At 34.6% G+C, this 19,505-nt stretch overlaps 1 protein-coding gene across 1 annotated transcript in view; it reads left to right on the top strand.

Annotated features, from left to right (window-relative positions):
• Nucleotides 1-2,126: 2,126 nt before the first annotated feature.
• LOC126884312 (glucose dehydrogenase [FAD, quinone]-like) overlaps nt 2,127-19,505 on the top strand; it is a 53,616-nt gene continuing 36,237 nt past the window's right edge. Inside the window, exons 1-2 of the mRNA XM_050650250.1 lie at nt 2,127-2,324; nt 11,720-11,941. Of these exons, the coding sequence (XP_050506207.1) occupies nt 2,144-2,324; nt 11,720-11,941 (403 nt within the window). The 5' untranslated portion in view covers nt 2,127-2,143. The remainder of the gene's footprint in view (nt 2,325-11,719; nt 11,942-19,505) is intronic.

The following is a 19,505-nucleotide window of genomic DNA, read 5'->3' as shown; positions in this document are numbered from 1 at the left end:
TAACGCGCTTAGGACAAACTAGTTTGGGCTAGGCCAAACTAGTTTGTCCTGAAATCGGATTTGGCCGGTAACATATACATCTTCTTAAACTAAGACTATCTACTTTTAAAATCTGGTTTTCAGCTACTGCTACTATTATACAATACATACCTATATATTTTTTGTCCGTTATGTTAAGATCATTTAATAGGTACCTATAGGTATTTTTGTTATTTTACTTCTGTTTTTCCAAGGAAAAACGTATCACTTTTGGTTTTTATTTTTTTAAATAAAATTCAAATACAATTCATTTTAAATTCCAAAAATCACACGTATAGTTGAGGCTTTTACGAAACATGTCTATTATTTTAGATCCGTATATTGAGTATAACCTGAAATTTTTTTATTTTTTTTAAAGCATATAATTTTTTTGGGGATGGCCGCAGGCCTATTTTTTTTTTCATTTTGTGTATTTTATCAAACACCATACAGTTGAGTCTGCGAATCTTTACCCGTGCGTCATCATTTAAAGCACAGGAAATAAGTCGATGATAAGTCGGAAATTGAAAACTAAACGCAACAGCAAGTGACAGTAAGTGACTTGCTGTTGCGTTTAGTAAATTTCAATTTCCGACTTATCATCGACTTATTTCGTATGCTTTAAATGATGACGCACGGGTAAAGATTCGCGGACTCAACTGTATATCTAATTTTTTTCAGATTTAATTTTATCCATAAGGTTTGCAACCATCAAAAATCCGAAAAACTGTGTTTTTAGGAAGTTTTTGGGGGTTTGAACATGTTCGTCCATTTTTGAATGTTCTGAAGGACTCAGTTACTTTAAGTCATATAATACCTATAAAAAAACTCTTGATTTGATCTATTTAGAAGTCTATAAAATGAGGAAAATCTCCAAAAAAAAACCTAAAAAACAGTTTTTCGGATTTTAGAAGGGGTGAACCTTACAGAAAAATCTAAAAAATATATAAATATAGTTTTTGATAAAATACACAAATTAAAAGAATTAGACCTACAGCCATCTCAAAAAAAAAATTATAAGTTTTTTCAAAAAAAAAATAATTTTTTTGAGGTTATGTAGATTCTATCTACGCGTTTATAAAAAATAGACATGTTTCTAAATGCCCCAGCCTAGCGTGTGAATTTTTTGGAATTAAAAATAAAACAAAAATGACGATGACGATGACGTTTTTGATAGTAAAGGAGGGGGAGGGGTGGTGGGTTAAAATTACGCTGAGTCTTACTTTTTAATCACAAAGAATGTAAAAAAATGAACTCTGGGAGAGATTTATTTTATTTATTAATTATTAATTAATAATTATTAATTAATTTATTTATTTATTTTTATTAATTATTATTTATTAGTAATTAATGAATTAATTATTTATTTATTTATGGATTAATTTATTTATCCGGTACATAAGTAAAAAGTTTGATTTTCCACCGTACTGAAAAGTGACGGCATAGTACTCATATATTTTCTTTTTCTTTCTACTATTTAAGTTATGGATTCTTACGTGTGCCTAATATTGTTAGCAAATTTTTCCTATTCGTCTCTTAGTCTAATATTGCTTATTCGTTGTGCTGGAACACACGACAATAAACAATAAATGTTAAATAAAAAATGCAGTGCGAAGCAATAACTCATTATTTTTAAAGACAATATAAAAAAAACAATCTAAAAATAGTAACTTCTAAAGGATCTCATTTTTTACTTTAGCCACTTTCTTCTTTCTTTTTTATTAAAATTTATTGCAAGAATTGCCGAGTGAAATGTACAGTAATACAGTCACAGTTTTTAGTTTGAGCCAATACATTACACTGAAACGTATCTTCGTAGCTGAACTATTTATTTAATATATACTTATACTACTTATATATTTATAATAACTTATACTACATATATAAATAATAAAACAATAGTAACTAATCATAATAATTACTCAACTTACATTACCTACAAGACTCTGCGTTGGGGAAAAACAACAACAAAATTCCCAAAACTGTAACCAAATAATGTTAATTTTCCTTATCTTTCCAAATACATAATTCATTTTTTATAATGTGTAATTATTCAATTACACACGTGTAATATATACAGTATATAAACCATTTTAGTTTTCGAACTAATATTAATACGTTAACAATGTTGTGCTTATCTAGTCTTTTATGTTTGTTGTTTTTAACCAATTCGGCATTATCGTACACGGAACAAGATGTTGATTACTACGAGATGCTGCTAAACAAAGCAATAAAGGACTCGAAAACCTACCAACCTGACACTAGTGCAGTTAAATACCAAGCTTTACGATCAAGTCCACCAGAAGGTATAATATAAATTCTTTTCAAAATAGTGATATACAGCGATTATCTACGCATGTATATTTAAGCAATTATATGCAAACATTATCCTTCTCTAGCATACTCACCGCCCCTCTCGGTCTCTCTCTCTCTCTCTCTCTCATTATCTTTATCTTTCTCTCTCTCATTCTCTCTCTCTCTTTCTTCTAGTCTTTTTTTTGCGATGTCATCTGTCAAACGTTACTGTAATAATGAGATTTCTAGTTTTTACGCAGCATACTTATTTATGTTATCCGTTTTTGATTTTATCTTTCATTATTCTTAATTTCAGAAAGTCCCACAGCCAAAAACTTAAGCATAGAAGGTAAAAGTTAAGCGTTAATTTAGGTTAAATATAAATCTGCATAGCTTCTTTTGCTTTTCTTTGTTGCCATTATTAGTTCATTACTTATTAATTAAAACGGAATCCAGGCCGTAGAAGAATGTCATGGTTGCGGAATTTAAGAGAGTGGTTTGGCTGCACCACTAATGAACTTTTTAGGTCAGCTGTAAACAAGGTCAGGGTAGCCTTGATCATTTCCAATCTCCGATAGGAGTGGCACAAGAAGAAGAAGAAGTTATTTAATATTTCATTAATAAAGGGTGGGCCACACATATCCGCACCGGGCCCGCACCGCGTCCGAGCCAGCATGGCTGACCAATGGCCACGCTGTCTCTACAAGGCTGGCCAATGGGCATGTTGGCTCGGACGCGATGCGGGCTCGGTGCGGATATATTATGTGGCCCAACCTTTATTCGCTCTTGCCAGATGTCTCCCCGTATATTTAGGCTATCCGTATGCCACGTTTCTACGGATTGTCCTTTGGACACTTTTTGCTATAAATGCTTACCAAACTTTCTTTAGTTGTTGGCTATTTTTTGGCAAGCAAACTAATTTTCCAATTTCCTTAGGTGCTCCCTTTTTAAAAATATTATATTATGTTTAAACTACATCCGTTTCTGATAATTTTTAAAGAATACCGCTCTGCGGCTTACACGTTTTAATGCTTTTTAAATGTGCCATTTTTATTGTATGTATATTTTTCTTCCTATCGAGCTGTCCAATTAGTCCTCCTCGTAATATTAAGTACATACCATTTACTTACTTACTTAAGTAGCTTCCTAAGGGGATAAATATTTTTGTAAAGTTTATACTAATTCAAAATTTATATATTTAGAACAGTCCATTTTTTCTAAATCCATTTTTGAATATATGTTATGTGATATTATTTGATTTGGAATATTTTCTAATATTCATTTGCAATATAGTACATATATTTGTGCCATATAGTACTAAGTAACTATATTTTATACATTGTATAATATGAGTATTTCTATGCCCACATCTTTGGTAATTTTTGATTCAGTGGAAGCTCTACTCAAAACTATACAGTATGGTGCAAATGAAAATAAATTCGGTATTTCGTAAACTGGCGACTTTACGGAAAAATTGCGAATAAGGTCGATTATTATTTTTAAATTATGATATTTTGGTATATGTCGCCTACTAGTGACGTCATCCATCTGGGCGTGATGACGTAATCGATGATTTTTTTAAATGATAATAGGGGTCGTGTTCTAGCTAATTTGAAAGATTATTCAATTCTCTATTCAATAATATAAACATTTACATAAATTATTTATACAGTGTGTCCAATTTTTTTTAAATTAAAATATTTTGCAAAAAAAAAACAAGAATTTATGTAATTTATTTAATTCAAAATAAATTACTACTGCTGTCACAAATCAGAAAAAAATGTTTATTTCACAAATAAACATTTTGAAATTTTGAAAAATTGCATTTTTTGCAAAAGCTGGATTGCAAAATCTATTATTTTATTATACCATAATGTTTTTCTGGGTGAAACTTGAAGGTCCTAATAGTCGGAGAGATAGAAGCGGATTTTGTGCGTGATAAGTAATATGGAAAAACTATACGGGCATATGTTGAATTAGTTGTGTACATGACTTTCCCCAACGACCGGAAACCAGAGTGGGGGAAGAGGATAGTTATAAGGGGTCAAAGTCACGGTTTTTATTATTTTTTTATAACGCTCATGATCGACATAGTGCATCAAAATTTGGGAATAAGTAGGTCATGACGTAACTAAGTAAAGTCTCTAGGAACGGAACACTGCGCGACTTACAAAGGGGAGGGGGTAGAGGTGAATATAAAAAATATAAAGGGGTTTTTGCGACGCTTGTGATTGAGATAGTGCACCAAAATTTAGAAATAAGTAGATCATGACAAAACTAAGTAAAATCCCTAGAGCCGGTAACCATAGTGGGGGACTAGGGTAGTTATAAAGGGTCAAAGTCGCGGTTTTTATTATTTTTTTGTGACACTCATGATCGAGATAGTGCACTAAAATTTGGGAATAAGTAGGTCATGACGGACCTAAGTAAAATCTCCAGGGGCGGAACGCCGCGTGGCCGACAAAGGGGTGGGGCAGGGGTGAATATACAAATTATAAGGGATTTTTTATGACGTTCGTGATCGAGGTAGTGAACCAAAATTTGGGAGTAAGTAGATCATGACGTAACTAAACAAAATCTCCAGCGGCGGAAACCAGAGTTGAGGATGATGGTACTTTTAACGGGTCAAAGTCGCAGTTTGTATTATTATTTTGTGACGCTGCACCCCCGCAGCATCCCACGCAGCGTTCCGCCCCTGGAGATTTTACTTAGTAATGTCATGATCTACTTATTTCCAAATTTTGGTGCACTATCTCGATCACGCAAAAAACCCTTATATTTTTATACTCACCCCTGTCTACCACCCCTTTGTACACCAAGCAGCGTTCCGCCCCTGGAGATTTTACTTAGTTACGTCATGACCTATTACTTCAAAATTTTGGTGCACTATCTCAGTAATGAGCGTCCCAAAAAAATAATAAAAACCGCGCCGTTGACCCCTTGTAACTACCCTCGTCCCCCACTCTGGTTTCCGGCTCTAGGGATTTTACTTAGTTACTTAGCTACTTACTTAGTTTACTTACTCAATCACAAACGTCGCAAAAACCCCTTTTTATTTTTTATATTTACCCCTACCCCCACCTCTTTGTCGACCACGCAGCCTTTCACCCCTAGAGGTTTTACTTAGTTACGTTATGACCTACTTATTTCCAAATTTTGGTGCACTATCTCGATCATGAGCGTCATAAAAAAAAATAATAAAAACCGCGACTTTGACCCTATACGATATTGACGATAACTACCCTCGTCCGCCACTCTGGTTTCCGGCCGTTGGGGAAAGTCATATACACAACTAATTCAACATGTCCCCATATAGTTTTTCCATATTACTTATCACGCACAAAATCCGCTCCCAGCTCTTAGACTATAAGTGTAGCATAAATGGTTGAAGAAAGTAAAATGCAAATCCTTGTTTTTTTATGGGTTTTTTCGCAATTATTGCTATTTTTGCAACAAAAGTGACAATTTTTAAAATTTTTAGCCAATCCTCTCTTGTAGGATAGTTAGTTACACAACTTTTACGTCGGTGCAACTTTTGTCGGAACTGAATACTTTTCAGTTATAATCAAAAAATCAGAAGTTATAATCAAAAAACGAAGAGAAAAATCAAATTTTTTCTCCTTTTTTTTAACTTTTTATTATTTAAAAAATGTTCCGGACCTTTTTTAGTGCGAGGATAACTCAATTATTATTATTATATGAGTTATTTTCAAGCAATTTGTGCAAAAAATATGAATCACCTCTCAACATCCATCTCAAATCAGATGCGTCCTGGTGCAATAAAATTGTTTGCGTCCTTATTTTAGAAAATTACACGAAATTCTGGGATATATCGACTGATAAGTTTAAATGTGTGATTTATAAATGTAAATTTAAATGTACGGGGTGACCCACGATAGTCCAGCATCGTCCATCATTTTTATTTTTAATAAAACACCCTCTTTATTTCTATATTTTTAAAAGCTGGTTAACAACTAGATCTTAAGATTTAAGAATTAAATTAACAAAACGTGCTGTTAAAGTGGCTCTGTGAATTTCTTGTCCAAATCTTGGTTTGTACTTATAATTAAAAATTGTGTTTGATGTCAGCGTGTAGCCAACTAAATTTGCCATCTGTTGAATGTATTAATTAGCTGTTTAATCTAAAGTGCACTTTTGTTTAATAAATAATCCACTTTTGTGTGTTTAAAAGTTTGACAACAAAAAATTGAGCAAAAAAGCACTAACATCTAGTCGCTAGTTGTTCCTTTTTGTGACTCCTGAAAATAAATAGTCCAGTAAATATAGGTACAGAAACATTTTTAATTGTATCAAGATCAATTTAAAATGAATTGCCTTAAATATGGTAAAACTGATAATAAGGATGATCCGTTGGTTTTGTGTGATTATTGCTCGCACAAAGTATGTGTAAAGATTGTGCTGAGTTGACTTCAACCGAGGCTCGCGCTGTAGCTTTAAAGAAGAGGAGCCCCTTAATACCTATAAATGTCATGGCTGTCTCTCTGATGCAGATTCAGGTGTTAATGCTAAACATGTTATTGATAATTTGTTTAAAAAATATCTTGGAAGACTAGAAAATAAGATTGATTCTTCTCTTAAAGCTGAAATATCCTCTCTAAATACTTCATTTCTTGCTGATCATGCAAAGAAACTGGGTAATCTAGAGAGTAAGTGTAACTCGCTGGGTGATGAGTTGATTTTGTTGAGACAAAGCAATATTCAACTGGTTCATATGCTTGCTAATTTTCCTATTAATGTGGGAGAGACTTCTGATGGCATTGGTAGTTTGCCAACCAATTGTGACAGCAACAGGGCCAAAATTGCTAACAGGATTTTACCAACTGTGAATGTTCATAAGGATAGGCTGCCTACTTCTAATCTTACAGCAACTTCTGCAGCTACTGCGGGGGACAACATCACGCCAACAGCTTCTGCTTCTTCTTTTAGACTGCCTAATGGAACACCTGTGAGAACCAATAACGCTGATACTCGTCACACTAGGAAATCGCCTAGATTTACTACGGGAAAGACTGACATGGTTGGTTCTGATGCCAATCCTGAATATAGTGGAGTAGAAAGGATGAGATTTTTGCATGTTAACAACGTTTCTCCTGGTGTAACTCCCGAAGATGTTAAAGCCTATATACTTAAGAAAAAAAGTCTCAAAGGGCTGGATGTATTGGTAAAGCAGCTGACTGCCAATGATTACTACAGCTCCTTTAGAGTTGGTGTTCGTGAAAGCAGGTTTGATGCTATGTTGAGTTCGTCATCTTGGCCTCGCATGGTCAGGGTTAAGGAATCTACCAGCAATCCCCCACATCGATCCAGAAACACTAAGAACTACCTATAAAATAAAAGTGGAGACAATTTTTTATAAAATCCAGGAAACAACTGTCTGTATATTACCAGAATGTGCGAGGGCTTAGGACTAAACTAAATCTATTGAGTAATAATGCTGCTTCTAACGCATACGATATTATCATTTTGGTGAAAACGTGGCTGTATCAGGAAATTGTTGACGCTGAACTAGGCCTTAATGGTTTTTCCATATTTAGAAAGGATCGAAACTTTGCTGCTATTGGCAAAACACGTGGTGGGGGCATTGTAATTGCTGTGAGGAGCTGCTTTCACTCATCACTGATTGACATTCCTGATACCGCTGTTTACTGTGAACAACTGTGGGTGACTGTACAGAATCAATATGATTATATATGATACGTTTTCTGATAATATTATATACTGTGTGCTGTGTGGGTGACTACAACTTGCCTGGCATTTCCTTGACTAATGAGATTGATAGAGTGACCATTGTTGGTGGTGGTTCATCAGCCAATGTTATTGTTGAGTATTGTTCACTATTTAATTTTTACAAATTAAACACAATACCGAATTTTTATATTGAAATATTAGACCTAGTTTTCAGTAATAGCTTTATCTAGAATGTTAAAGTTGCGGATGATGTTCTGGTTCTATGTGATCGCTATCATCCTGCACTTACCATAGAAATGTCTCTGGATGCACCTGATGGCATGAGTGGGAGTGAGGCGTGATACGATTTCTTACATGAGGAGTACGAGAGTTTAAATAGCGCGTTTCTATCGATGAACTTCGATTACTTATTTTCGAACTTGAATGCGGAAGAATGTGTGGATGCCTTGTATCATGTTATATATGGTTTTATAAACCAGTATGTTTCTTCAATCACTGTCAGGAATAGCACATTTCCTATATGGTTTGATGGCGAATTGAAGCATCTTGTCTCATTGAAAAAAATCCTATCACGCCAGATTTAAAAAGACAGGTTGTTGTGATGATTATGACGATTTCTGTACTCTGAGAGCATTGTGTAAGCAAATAAGTAGAGATTGTTATGCGGAGTTTGTTTTAAGTACTCAGGAATTACTTAATGAAAATACCGTTTTGGAGGTTGGTTAATTCTATGGTAATTTTGGTATTCCTGGTTGTATGAAGTTGGATAATTCTGTCTATAATGAGCATCAGTCAATTGTTGATGCTTTCGCCACCTTCTTCAGCACTCTCTATAATATTTTCACATCTTACCCTGATGACTGGGTTGATCCATCTGATAGCAATCGTTGCTTTATTCACTCTTTTACTGTTAAAATAACTAAAGTTTTGGACTGCTTGGATAATATTGATACTAGTAAAGGCCCTGGCCCTGGTATGATATCGAACTTGTTTTTAAGAAATTGTTCATTTTCTTTGTGTAGGCCATTATGGCTTATGTTTAACAGATCCCTTGCAGATGGCCATTTTCCATCACAGTTTAAGAAATCCTATGTGAAACCCATACACAAATCTGGTGATATGTCATTTGTTTCTAATTATCGTTCCATAACCATTCTTTCTGCCATTCCTAAGATTTTTGAAGCCCTGGTAACTGATTTCTTGACAAATAATTTGAAAAATCAACTACATACCGCTCAACATGGTTTTCTGCCTGGCCGTTCTATTTCAACCAACCTTCTTCTTTACACGGATCATATTGTAAATGCTTTCGTGGACGGTTTACAGGTGCATTCCATTTATACTGATCTGTCCAAAGCGATCGATAAGGTAGATCATTGCCTTTTATTGCATAAATTGGAAGGTTTTGGTGTGAGTGGTAAACTTCTTCGCTGGTTGAAAACTTACATGCGGGACAGGTCTTTATGTGTCAATCTGAATGGTTTCACTTCTAATGAGTATTTTCAACTCTCAGGAGTGCCTCAGGGGTCCACTTGGGACTTGTGCGACCTTTATTGTTTGCAGATTTTATTGACGATGCAACTAAATCATTAACTGACTGCGAAGTGTTGGCATATGCCGATGACATACAGTTGTTTCGTTCTGTTCGGGATTACTCTGATTGTGCTAGACTACAGAAATATCTCGACTTATTTGCGAATTGGTGTAATAATAACATATTAGTCAATAATCCTGACAAGTGTCAGGTTATACAGTTTCATGGATCAGTGGAAATGGTAGATTTTGATTACAATTTGGATGGTTTTTTGAGTGAGAGGGTCACTAGCGTCAAGGATCTTGGTGTCATTTTTCAGAGAGACTTATCGTTTAATTTGCATATTGATTTTATTTGTAATAAGGCTCTTAGGTAGCTAGGGTTTATTAAGAGGCATACAAGGGATTTTATAACATTTCCTCGCTGAGAAATTTATACTGTTCTCTGATCCGCTCTCAACTTGAAAATTCCACTATAATCTGGTCTGGAAATTTACCTGTTTCGAAGGAATCATTAATTAGTGAGACGAGGATTTCCAACACACTTTCTGTGAGATTAGAGAAAAATTTTATAGATAGTTATATACATCAGTACTATAGGATTATTTGCTTTTGATACTATTGATTGTTTGGATTAGGTCAGAGTTATCGACTGGTCTTAAAAAGAATGAATTTGAGACCTGAATTCGAATGAATTTCGACTGGTCTTAAAAATATTGAATTTCTGAACGTAGTCTCCTTTTAGCTCGATACACCTGACCCAGCGATGATCTACCTTTTTTAACCCGTCTGAAAAATATGTTGTCTCAAGGTCAGCAAAGTAACCATTCCGTAAAGGTGACGAACTTTTTATTCGATTTAAATTTCTACCCAGCGAGTGACATTTTCAAGCTTGTAAAAAAAAGAAGTCGTATGGCGCCAAATCTGGAGAACACGGTAAATGGGACAGCAGTTCGTAGTCCATTGTGACCAATTTGGCCATGGCGACAGTGGAAGTGTGAGCCGATGTCGTTGTCATGGTAGAAAGGTACTTTTTTATTCCCGAATTGGAGCTGTTTTTTTTTCTGCAATTCAGCGTCGGCTGGGGCCAATAATGCGACATAGTAAAGCCCTTTGGCCGTTGCCCTTTTCCTTTGGAAGTTGATATAGATCATACCTTGTGAACCCAAGAAAATGTTGGCCATCACCTTTTCGGTCGATTGGACAGTCTTCGCCCTCTTCAGAGTCGTGACGTCCACTGTGTCCCCTGTTTCTTGGGTTCTGGTATGTACCAGTAAAATCATGTTTTTTTCGGCGGTTATTGAACAACGTAGAAACTCGTTTGGAGTACGCTTAAACAGGCACAGACACTGCTGTGAATTGACCCCGTTTATTGCTTTAAGTCAGCAAATAGCAGCAGAGTGGCTCAAATCTGAGTTCGTACCATTGCCCAAAATACCAGGGGCATAAGTTTGTCAAGACTTTAGGTCCATAAACCTAATCATCCATCTGCTGAACCTGTTCTTAAAAGTCATCCACAAAAGAATTTACTGGAAATGTGAGGAACAAATTTCACCCAATCAGTTTGGATTTGTAAACGCTGCCGTTGGTACGAGGGAGGCTTTATTTAACGTGTAGTTATTGTTTCAGAAATATAGAGATGTCAGCTGTGATCTGTTTGCATGCCGGATTGACTATAAGAAGGCTTTCGATAGAGTCGGGCATTAACAAATGATGAAAGTGCTGAAAAGGACAGGGATTGAGGGAAGAGACTTAAAAATAATAGATAATCTGTATTGGAACAATCAGCGGTGATCCGAATAAATTTAGAGTATACAGATCAGCCACTTATGTAAAACTGTATCCAGATATCCGTCGCATCGGTCTAAATTGTGTCGCGTTTCATCTTCTTCTTCCTTTGTCTTGCATCTTCTTCCTTGTCTCGTTACATCTTCTTCTACCATGTACTTTCAGAATGTTGGTTACCGTCATAGCTATCTTAATTTTATTCACTGCCACCCTAAGGGTATTGCATCGGGTCAGACAAATATGCTTCTGCCTTTAATCTAATTAGTCCAGTCTGCCTTGTTTCCTATTTACAAATGGAATCTGGATCTAAAATAATAGTTTTATGAAACCTATCTAAAACGCAAATAAAAATAAATAAGGAATAAAATTCTTTTAGATTGTGGAGTAGAGTATGATTTCATTATTGTCGGAGCAGGATCTACTGGAACTCTATTAGCAAACCGTCTATCTGAAATTTCTGGATGGAAAATTTTGCTCCTGGAAGCTGGTGACTATGGGAATAATATTACCGACGTTACTGGGATCAGTTACAAAGCTTTAATGATGAGCGATTATAACTGGGGATTTTACAGTATTCCACAAAGAAATTCTTGTTTAGGTAAGTACTTATGTATATCACTATTTTATGAGATTTCGACTTATTTTCACGCCACCATTTTATCGCAAATTTCTTTCTTTTGTTTATCGGTTAAAAAAATTATTATTAATGTTACTTAAGAAGTAAAATCTCTTCCTCTGTAGCTGGTATATACCTTTATTAAAATTTTTTTCTAAAAATGATCTAAGTTGAAATCAAAGTGCATCAAAAAGCACATCACAAACGTTTTTGGTCTTGTCAGACCATCATCAGGTTAAACTCCAGATCTAAGTAGTTGAAACTAGCCACAGAATTTGGTCACATAATGGCGTCTTCATCTTTGCTCCAAATTTCATCATTTTTTGTGAGACAGTAGGAACAGACTCCAAAGAACAGGCCTGTTTTGTGGAAAAGAAATGACTTCATAAACGTATGTCTGCAAATGCTTCGTTTACGACATACGCGGTGTTAAAATTCTTCTTATAAACAAACGATTTTTTCATTGTACTAAAACCTATTGAGATATGCTAATGAAATTTGGTGAAATTTGAGCCATATTACCCGTATGAACGCAAATGGTGAATATAAAAATAACAGTAGACTATGTTACAGCGAGGGGATATTCCAGATAAAATTTTTAAACGAAAATATACCAAGAGCAGTTTCACACTAGAAACTATTTTAGGTAAATCCACAAGCTCATTTGAATTAAAAAATTAAATCTTTAGAATAATATACACACTTTTGAACATTTTATATGCACCTCTTTTATCTCTTTAATACGCTCGGGAAAAATAGATAAATATTCAATTTGTAAAAAAACTTGACGTGCTAGGGCAAACTGGAATTAGCGGATCACAAACCATACAAATCACTTATAATCATAGAACTCTAACATTGTCGATTTGTATCCGGAGTGACACTTTGACAGTTTTAATTTCACGACCAGAAGGGGAGTGAAATTATGTCAAAGTGTCACGAGGGCAAAACAAATCGATAATTTTTAAGAGCTCGAGAGTAATTCGGTAAGATTATTTCATGAAGAAAACTGTCTTTTTAAATCATTTAAACAATTCCATGTGTACCTTTACTGATCGGACACGCTATCGTTTAAAGAGAGAACCAGATTGCTATCAAGTTTTGTTGAATTATTAAAAACTCGTTAAATATTTAATAACATTTTATAGTAAAGTGAATTTTTAAATAAACAGATCAAATTGTTTCCCCCATTATGGGGAAACAAAGTTCATTAGGAACGTCCTCTCAGACGAAAGACAGAATGTGAATAGTGAAAATAGTGTAAAGGAAAATAATAGTTTTCAACCTAGTGCTACTTTTCCGATAGAAAACCAAAAGGATATTAAATGTTTCAACTTGGTCTCAGATAAGTACAATTTAGATAATATGTATTTGGGTTTACATTGAAAAAATTGGGAATGAAATTAGTTTGTCTAGATTGCATCCTATGACGACAGGTCGCTTATTATTTAAAACGCTGAAACTTACACATATTAAAGAGATAAAAAGCATTGGCCGTAATCGTATAAAAGTTTTGCTGCCATCACATTTAGAAGCTAATTATCTTGTTAAAAATAAATTATTAAAGGCTCAAAATTTAAGAGCTTACATTCCAAATCACTTGTTGGAAGACAAAGGGCTTGTAAGGGATGTAGACACCCAATTCGACATTAATTATCTTATGGAAAACATTGAATCTACTTCCAAAGTTTTAAATATTTATAGGACAAAGCGTAGAGTCCAAAAAGAAGAAAAATCTGAATACGTAGATAAAAACTATAGTTGTCACCTTTGAGGGTAATATTCTACACAACTCTTCTTCTTTAAGTTCCATCTTCTATCGAAGGTTGGAAATCATCATGGCAATGCGGAGCCTGTTGACTGCCGCTCTAAATATCTCTGCACTACTGCATTCGAACCATTCCCGTAAGTTCTTAAGCCAGGATGTTCTTCGTATTCCCACATTTCGCTTTCCTCGGATTTTGACTTGCATAATAAGCTGTAAAAATGAGTATTTTTGCCCTCTCATCACATGTCCCAAGTACTCAAGTTTGCGTCTTTTGATAGTTAGTATTATTTCCGGTTGATTTCCTATCCTTCTAGTTACTTCCACGTTCGACATTCTTTGAATCCATGATATTCGTAGGATTCTTCTATAACACCAAAATTCAAAGGCGGCCAACTTATTCAAATGGACTTGTTTCAACGTCCACGCTTCCAAGCCATAAAGAAGAGTAGAGAACACGTAACATCGAAGCATCCTTAGGCGTAGTTCTAACCTTATATCCCGACAAAAAAGAAACTTTTTAAGTTTAATGAATGATGCACGTGCTATTTCAATACGTGCTTATCCATGTTCCTAAGTATTTGTAGTTATCCACACTCTCAATCACAGTATCTTCAATAGTTAATTGGATGTTTACGTGTGCTGATTTAGTTATGATCATGCATTTAGTTTTCTTTAAATTCATCTTCAGTCCGTACTCATGACAGCGTTCATTAAGGCGTTGCATTACGTTCTGTAAATCACTGTTGTTATCTGTTATTATTACTGTATCGTCTGCAAAACGTAAGTTGTTCAAAACTTCTCCATTGATAGATATACCTTCTATTGAATTTGAGAGCGCTTCTTGAAATACCGCTTCACTGTAGACATTGAAAAGTAGTAGAGACAGCACGCAACCCTGACGGACTCCTCTCTGTATTTTGATGTTTTGGGTGTCCTGGTTGTCAACTCTTACCTTGGCAGTTTGATTCCAATATATATTAGATATAATTTTCATGTCACGACTGTCAATATTTTTGCTTTTTAATATATCTACAAGCTTTTTATGTTGAACTTTATCAAATGCCTTTTCAAAGTCTACAAAACATAAGTACATATCCTGATTCATGTCCATGCATCTCTGGGTCAGCACATTCAAGCCGAACAAAGCATCTCGTGTGCTCATACCATTTCTAAAGCCAAATTGTGTGTCACTGATTTCATATTCGAGAGTTTTAACAATTCTACTGTGTATTATTTTCAAAAATGTTTTAAGTGTGTGACTCATTAAAGATATTGTTCTGTGATCCGAGCAGGTTATTGCACTTGACTTTTTGGGAATTGCTACAAAGGTCGATTGCAGCCATTGTTTGGGGATTGTGGCAGTCTGATATATTAGATTAAAGAGTTCAACCATTACATCAATACCATCTTCATCAATAAGTTTTAATAATTCGATGGGCACATCATCTGGTCCAGTAGCTTTACCCTCTTTCGTGTTTTTAATGGCATAGATGACTTCGTCTCTTAATATTGGTGGTCCGGTATCCTCTGTGATTTCTAATGAGAGTTCTCCTCTTTCACCATTAAAGAGTTGTTGGACGTAATTGGTCCATTGACACAATATCTCCTTCACCTCAGTAATAATATCCCCTTTATCATTTTTAAGGGTATTCGTTCTTGTGCTTTTTCTAGAACCTGTCATTTCTTTGATTTTTTTGTGTAAATTAAAACTGTCATACTTTTTATCCAGGTCTTCTCTTTCTTTGCATCTGTCGGAGAGCCACCTCTCTTTTGCCTCTCGAATTTTATTTCTGATGTTTTTCTGAATTTCTTTGTATTTATTCGGGTCTTTTGTTTTATGTTTTCTTCGTTCTTCCATAAGTTCAAGAATTTCTACTGTCATCCAAGATTTTGTTTTTTCTCCAAGTGGTTTGAGGGTTTCTTTTCCAACTGATACTAAGGCATGTTGAATTTTTCCCCATTTTTGGTCAACAGTCAGAGTTGCCGCACTATCTTCTTTGACTTTTCTTAAGTTCTCGTTTATTTTAAATTTCGTGTCCGCATAGGTCTTGTCTTGTTTGAGCCGCCTTGTATCCATGATTTTATTGGAGCTAGGGCTCTTTAGTTTCACTCTCATAGACAAAACAACCGGGTTGTGATCGGAGGATATGTCCGCTCCTGGATAAGTTTTAGATGATATTATAGAATTTCTATATCTTCTGTTGACGATAATATAATCTATTTGATTTCTGACTATTTTGTTGTTATTGTCAGCTGGTGACTTCCATGTATATAGTCTACGTTTAAGAAGTTTGAACAAGATATTTGCAATTATGAGTTCCTCATTGATACAGAAATCAACAAGCCTATCGCCACGTTCATTTCTTTCCCCGAGTCCATATCGCCCCACACAATTCTCCACTTCTCCTTGACCAACTTTAGCGTTCAAATCGCCCATTATAATATTTATGTCATGTCTTTTAGTTAGCTTTAAGACATTGCCAATTTGTTCGTAGAAGGCCTCTATGGTATCTTCATCCTTGTCTGCAGTGGGTGCATATACTTGGATTATATCTATTTTACGATTTAAATGAGAGTTGAGAGACAGCATTAATACTCGATCAGAGTAAGGAACAAAGTTACAAACGGCTTTCCGAGAATTGATATCAACTATAATTCCAACTCCCTGTTTGTGATTGGGGTCGCTGTTTCCGGAATAATACAGTGTTCCATTTCTGGTGTTACATTTTCCTGATCCAGGCCATTGTATATCGCTAAGGCCCAGTATGTTAATCTTCATTCTGCACATTTCCGACACAGCGTTATCGAGTTTGCCTGATTGGTATAAACTTCTTACGTTCCATGTTCCAATTTTCAATGCTATAGAGTTATTCTTATTTGTTTGACAGGGATTTACCTTGATGACGACCTGAGAGGCCCTGTCGTCTAAATCGGATTGTCCTCCCCTGCCGGATCTTAGATTCCGATCTCCATGATCATTAAGTAAATTATCAATTAGTGGGTCCATGATGATTTTTACTAAGGATATCCACGCGGATCTTTAATGTGGTAGCCATCCCGTGGCTTTCCACATCTCAATGCCGTTGACTAATTTAGCTCTTCCGCCTTCGGAGTTAATTTCTCGACTCCAGGGCAATGAAGTGCCCTACCACGTGTCGGTTCTTCCACCCGTAGCTGTTGACCAACAAGTGGGTGATTACTTATACCGGCAATCGTTCGGTTATTTTAACAGCTCCAGTATCCAATAATAGACCGATCCAGGATCATTTCCCTTACGCTCTATTTTGGTTCTGATGCTTCTGTCTGACAGAGTAGGATATGGAAAGGAAAACTTTGGTAATTAGGTGGGAGAATGGGTTTAGGACATAATTTCTGCCAGGTACCAGGAGATTGGGAGATAATTATGGCTCACGTGGGCAGGGTCGCATCCCTGAAGTAGATCTATCTTCCACCGGGAACATAAAAGAGTATCTACCCGCTACCGCTATATCTACCCAACTATATAGGTTTTAATAGAGTTTATTTTCCGGTAGAACAATTTACTGGTAGGGTCATGATACAACACCTCCCAAAAATAGCTAAACTCTTGCTGTTGGAAATATTCAATGAGATGGTCAATAATGGGAGTTTAGTTCCTCAATTTCAAGATGTCATTATTATACCAATACTGAAACCAGGTAAAACTTGCAACTTGGCACAATTATATAGACCTATATCTCTTATGTTACGCCTTCTTAAAACAGTCGAACGAATGATAAAACAGAGATTTTAATGGTGGTTAGAAAAAAATAAATTACTTCCCAACTTTCAATTTGGGTACAGAAAAGGAAGAAGTATTTTAGACCACCTTTCAACATTAGTGGTAGATATATAAAACATATTTACAGACAACAATAATTTACTTGCAATATGTATGGACATAGAGGGTGCATATGATAGAGTGTGTCTAGATATTTTAGTTTAAAAATTAGTCAAAAATTTCCAAATACCAGCTCAACTAGCAGAAACAATATATAATTTTTACTCATGTAAAAAGATATATCTCAGAGCACATAATACTGGTCTCATAGGTCCACGATACAGTAACTTGGGACTGCTCCAAGAATCAGTAATGAGCCCTTTGTTACTTAATTTGTACACTGCTGATCTACATAATAGCCAAATTCAGAAGTACATTTTGAAGATTATACAATATGCTGACGATTTCCTTGTATACTGTTCTTCAAAAAAAATATGATAATTATATACAGAACAAACATTAGGTAAAATGCACAACTTGTCAAACAATTGGTTCCAACAAAATAAATTTGAAATGTCCACAAACAAATCGAGTGTTTACAATTTCACGCGGCACAACTTACCAAATATTGATAAATTACAATTATTAAGCAATCACGAGTATAGTCTCCAAACTTCTATCAAATATTTACGGATGATACTTGACCGAAAACTAACATGGAAATCACATATTGAGTTTATGCTAAACAAAAAATGTAATCAAGGAATAAATTTTCTAAAATCAATTTCAAAAGCGTGGTGGGGAGCAGATGTTAAAACATCAGTACTTTTCTACAAAGCATATTTAAGATCAATCATAGATTATGGTTGTATACTGTATGGTTCTGCATCTGATCGGGTCCTAAGCAGAATCGACGTAATACAAAATAGTTCTAAGGAGTTGTTTAGGTGCTATGAAATCAACTCCAATTAATGCGTTACATGTCAAAGCTTTAGAAATGCCACTGAAATATAAAAGAGAATATCTAAGTAAAAAATGGATTATAAAATTACATAAAGATCCTTACCTTCATATAAAAATAAAAAAATATGAAAAAAAAAATTTTAAGCAACGCTTTTCTTTAGTTACGAGTGACTAAAATTAAAAATATTATAAAAAAATCAACTAAAAAGCAAAAAATAAAAAAAAATTGAAAAAATCTAACACATTTGCCAAAGAAAAGCGTAGCGCGTGTTCATCGAATAAACGGTTTTCGCCCCACGCTTTTCTTTAACGAATGTGTTAGATTTTTTCAATTTTTTTTTATTTTTTGCTTTTTAGTTGATTTTTTTATAATATTTTTAATTTTAGTCACTCGTAACTAAAGAAAAGCGTTTCTTAAAAATTTTTTTTCATATTTTTTTATTTTTTACTTTTTAGTCTTACACTTTTCAAACATTAAAATATATCGTCATGTTTATTAAAATATGTATAAAACATAATAATGATGTACTAACATGAAAAGTAGTCGGAATCGGCAAAAAATTTGAAACTTTATTGTTTATTAATGAAGCATAACGTAAACAATGAACGTAAAAAGTGAAATGAACGTGAAATTATGTATTGTTCATATCATTAGCTATACAATCCGTAAAAGTTTCAAGCTTTTACATTGTAAAAAACAAGAGAATTTAAGCGTCTTCCATTAAAATCGTTTTTTTTTATTTAAACAATTAATAAACATGAAAAAAATATTTTTATTGACTATTCGTGTATTGTTCCCGCGAATGCATATTTCTGCAAATTTTCATTCACTTGCATTAAAGAAAAGGCAGTCAAATTAACGTCTAAAGATTTGACGCAAACTATTGAACTAAATAAAAGCGTTTAATAAGCCAAGCCGCACACCAAAGAAACATGAAACGAAAAACATGAAACATGAAACGAAAAACATGTTTCATGAAACTACAACACTGCTAAAAAAATCCGCCTATCAATGAAACGAGTGTGATTCATGCTCATGACACATTTTTATTTTCGGAGAGTCTCATAAATAGCCG

The sequence above is a fragment of the Diabrotica virgifera genome, chromosome 5 (assembly GCF_917563875.1).
Source record: "Diabrotica virgifera virgifera chromosome 5, PGI_DIABVI_V3a".
NCBI classification, from domain to species: domain Eukaryota; kingdom Metazoa; phylum Arthropoda; class Insecta; order Coleoptera; family Chrysomelidae; genus Diabrotica; species Diabrotica virgifera.
The sequence above is the reverse complement of the archived record's forward strand: the minus strand, read 5'-3'. Positions and strand labels throughout refer to the sequence as shown.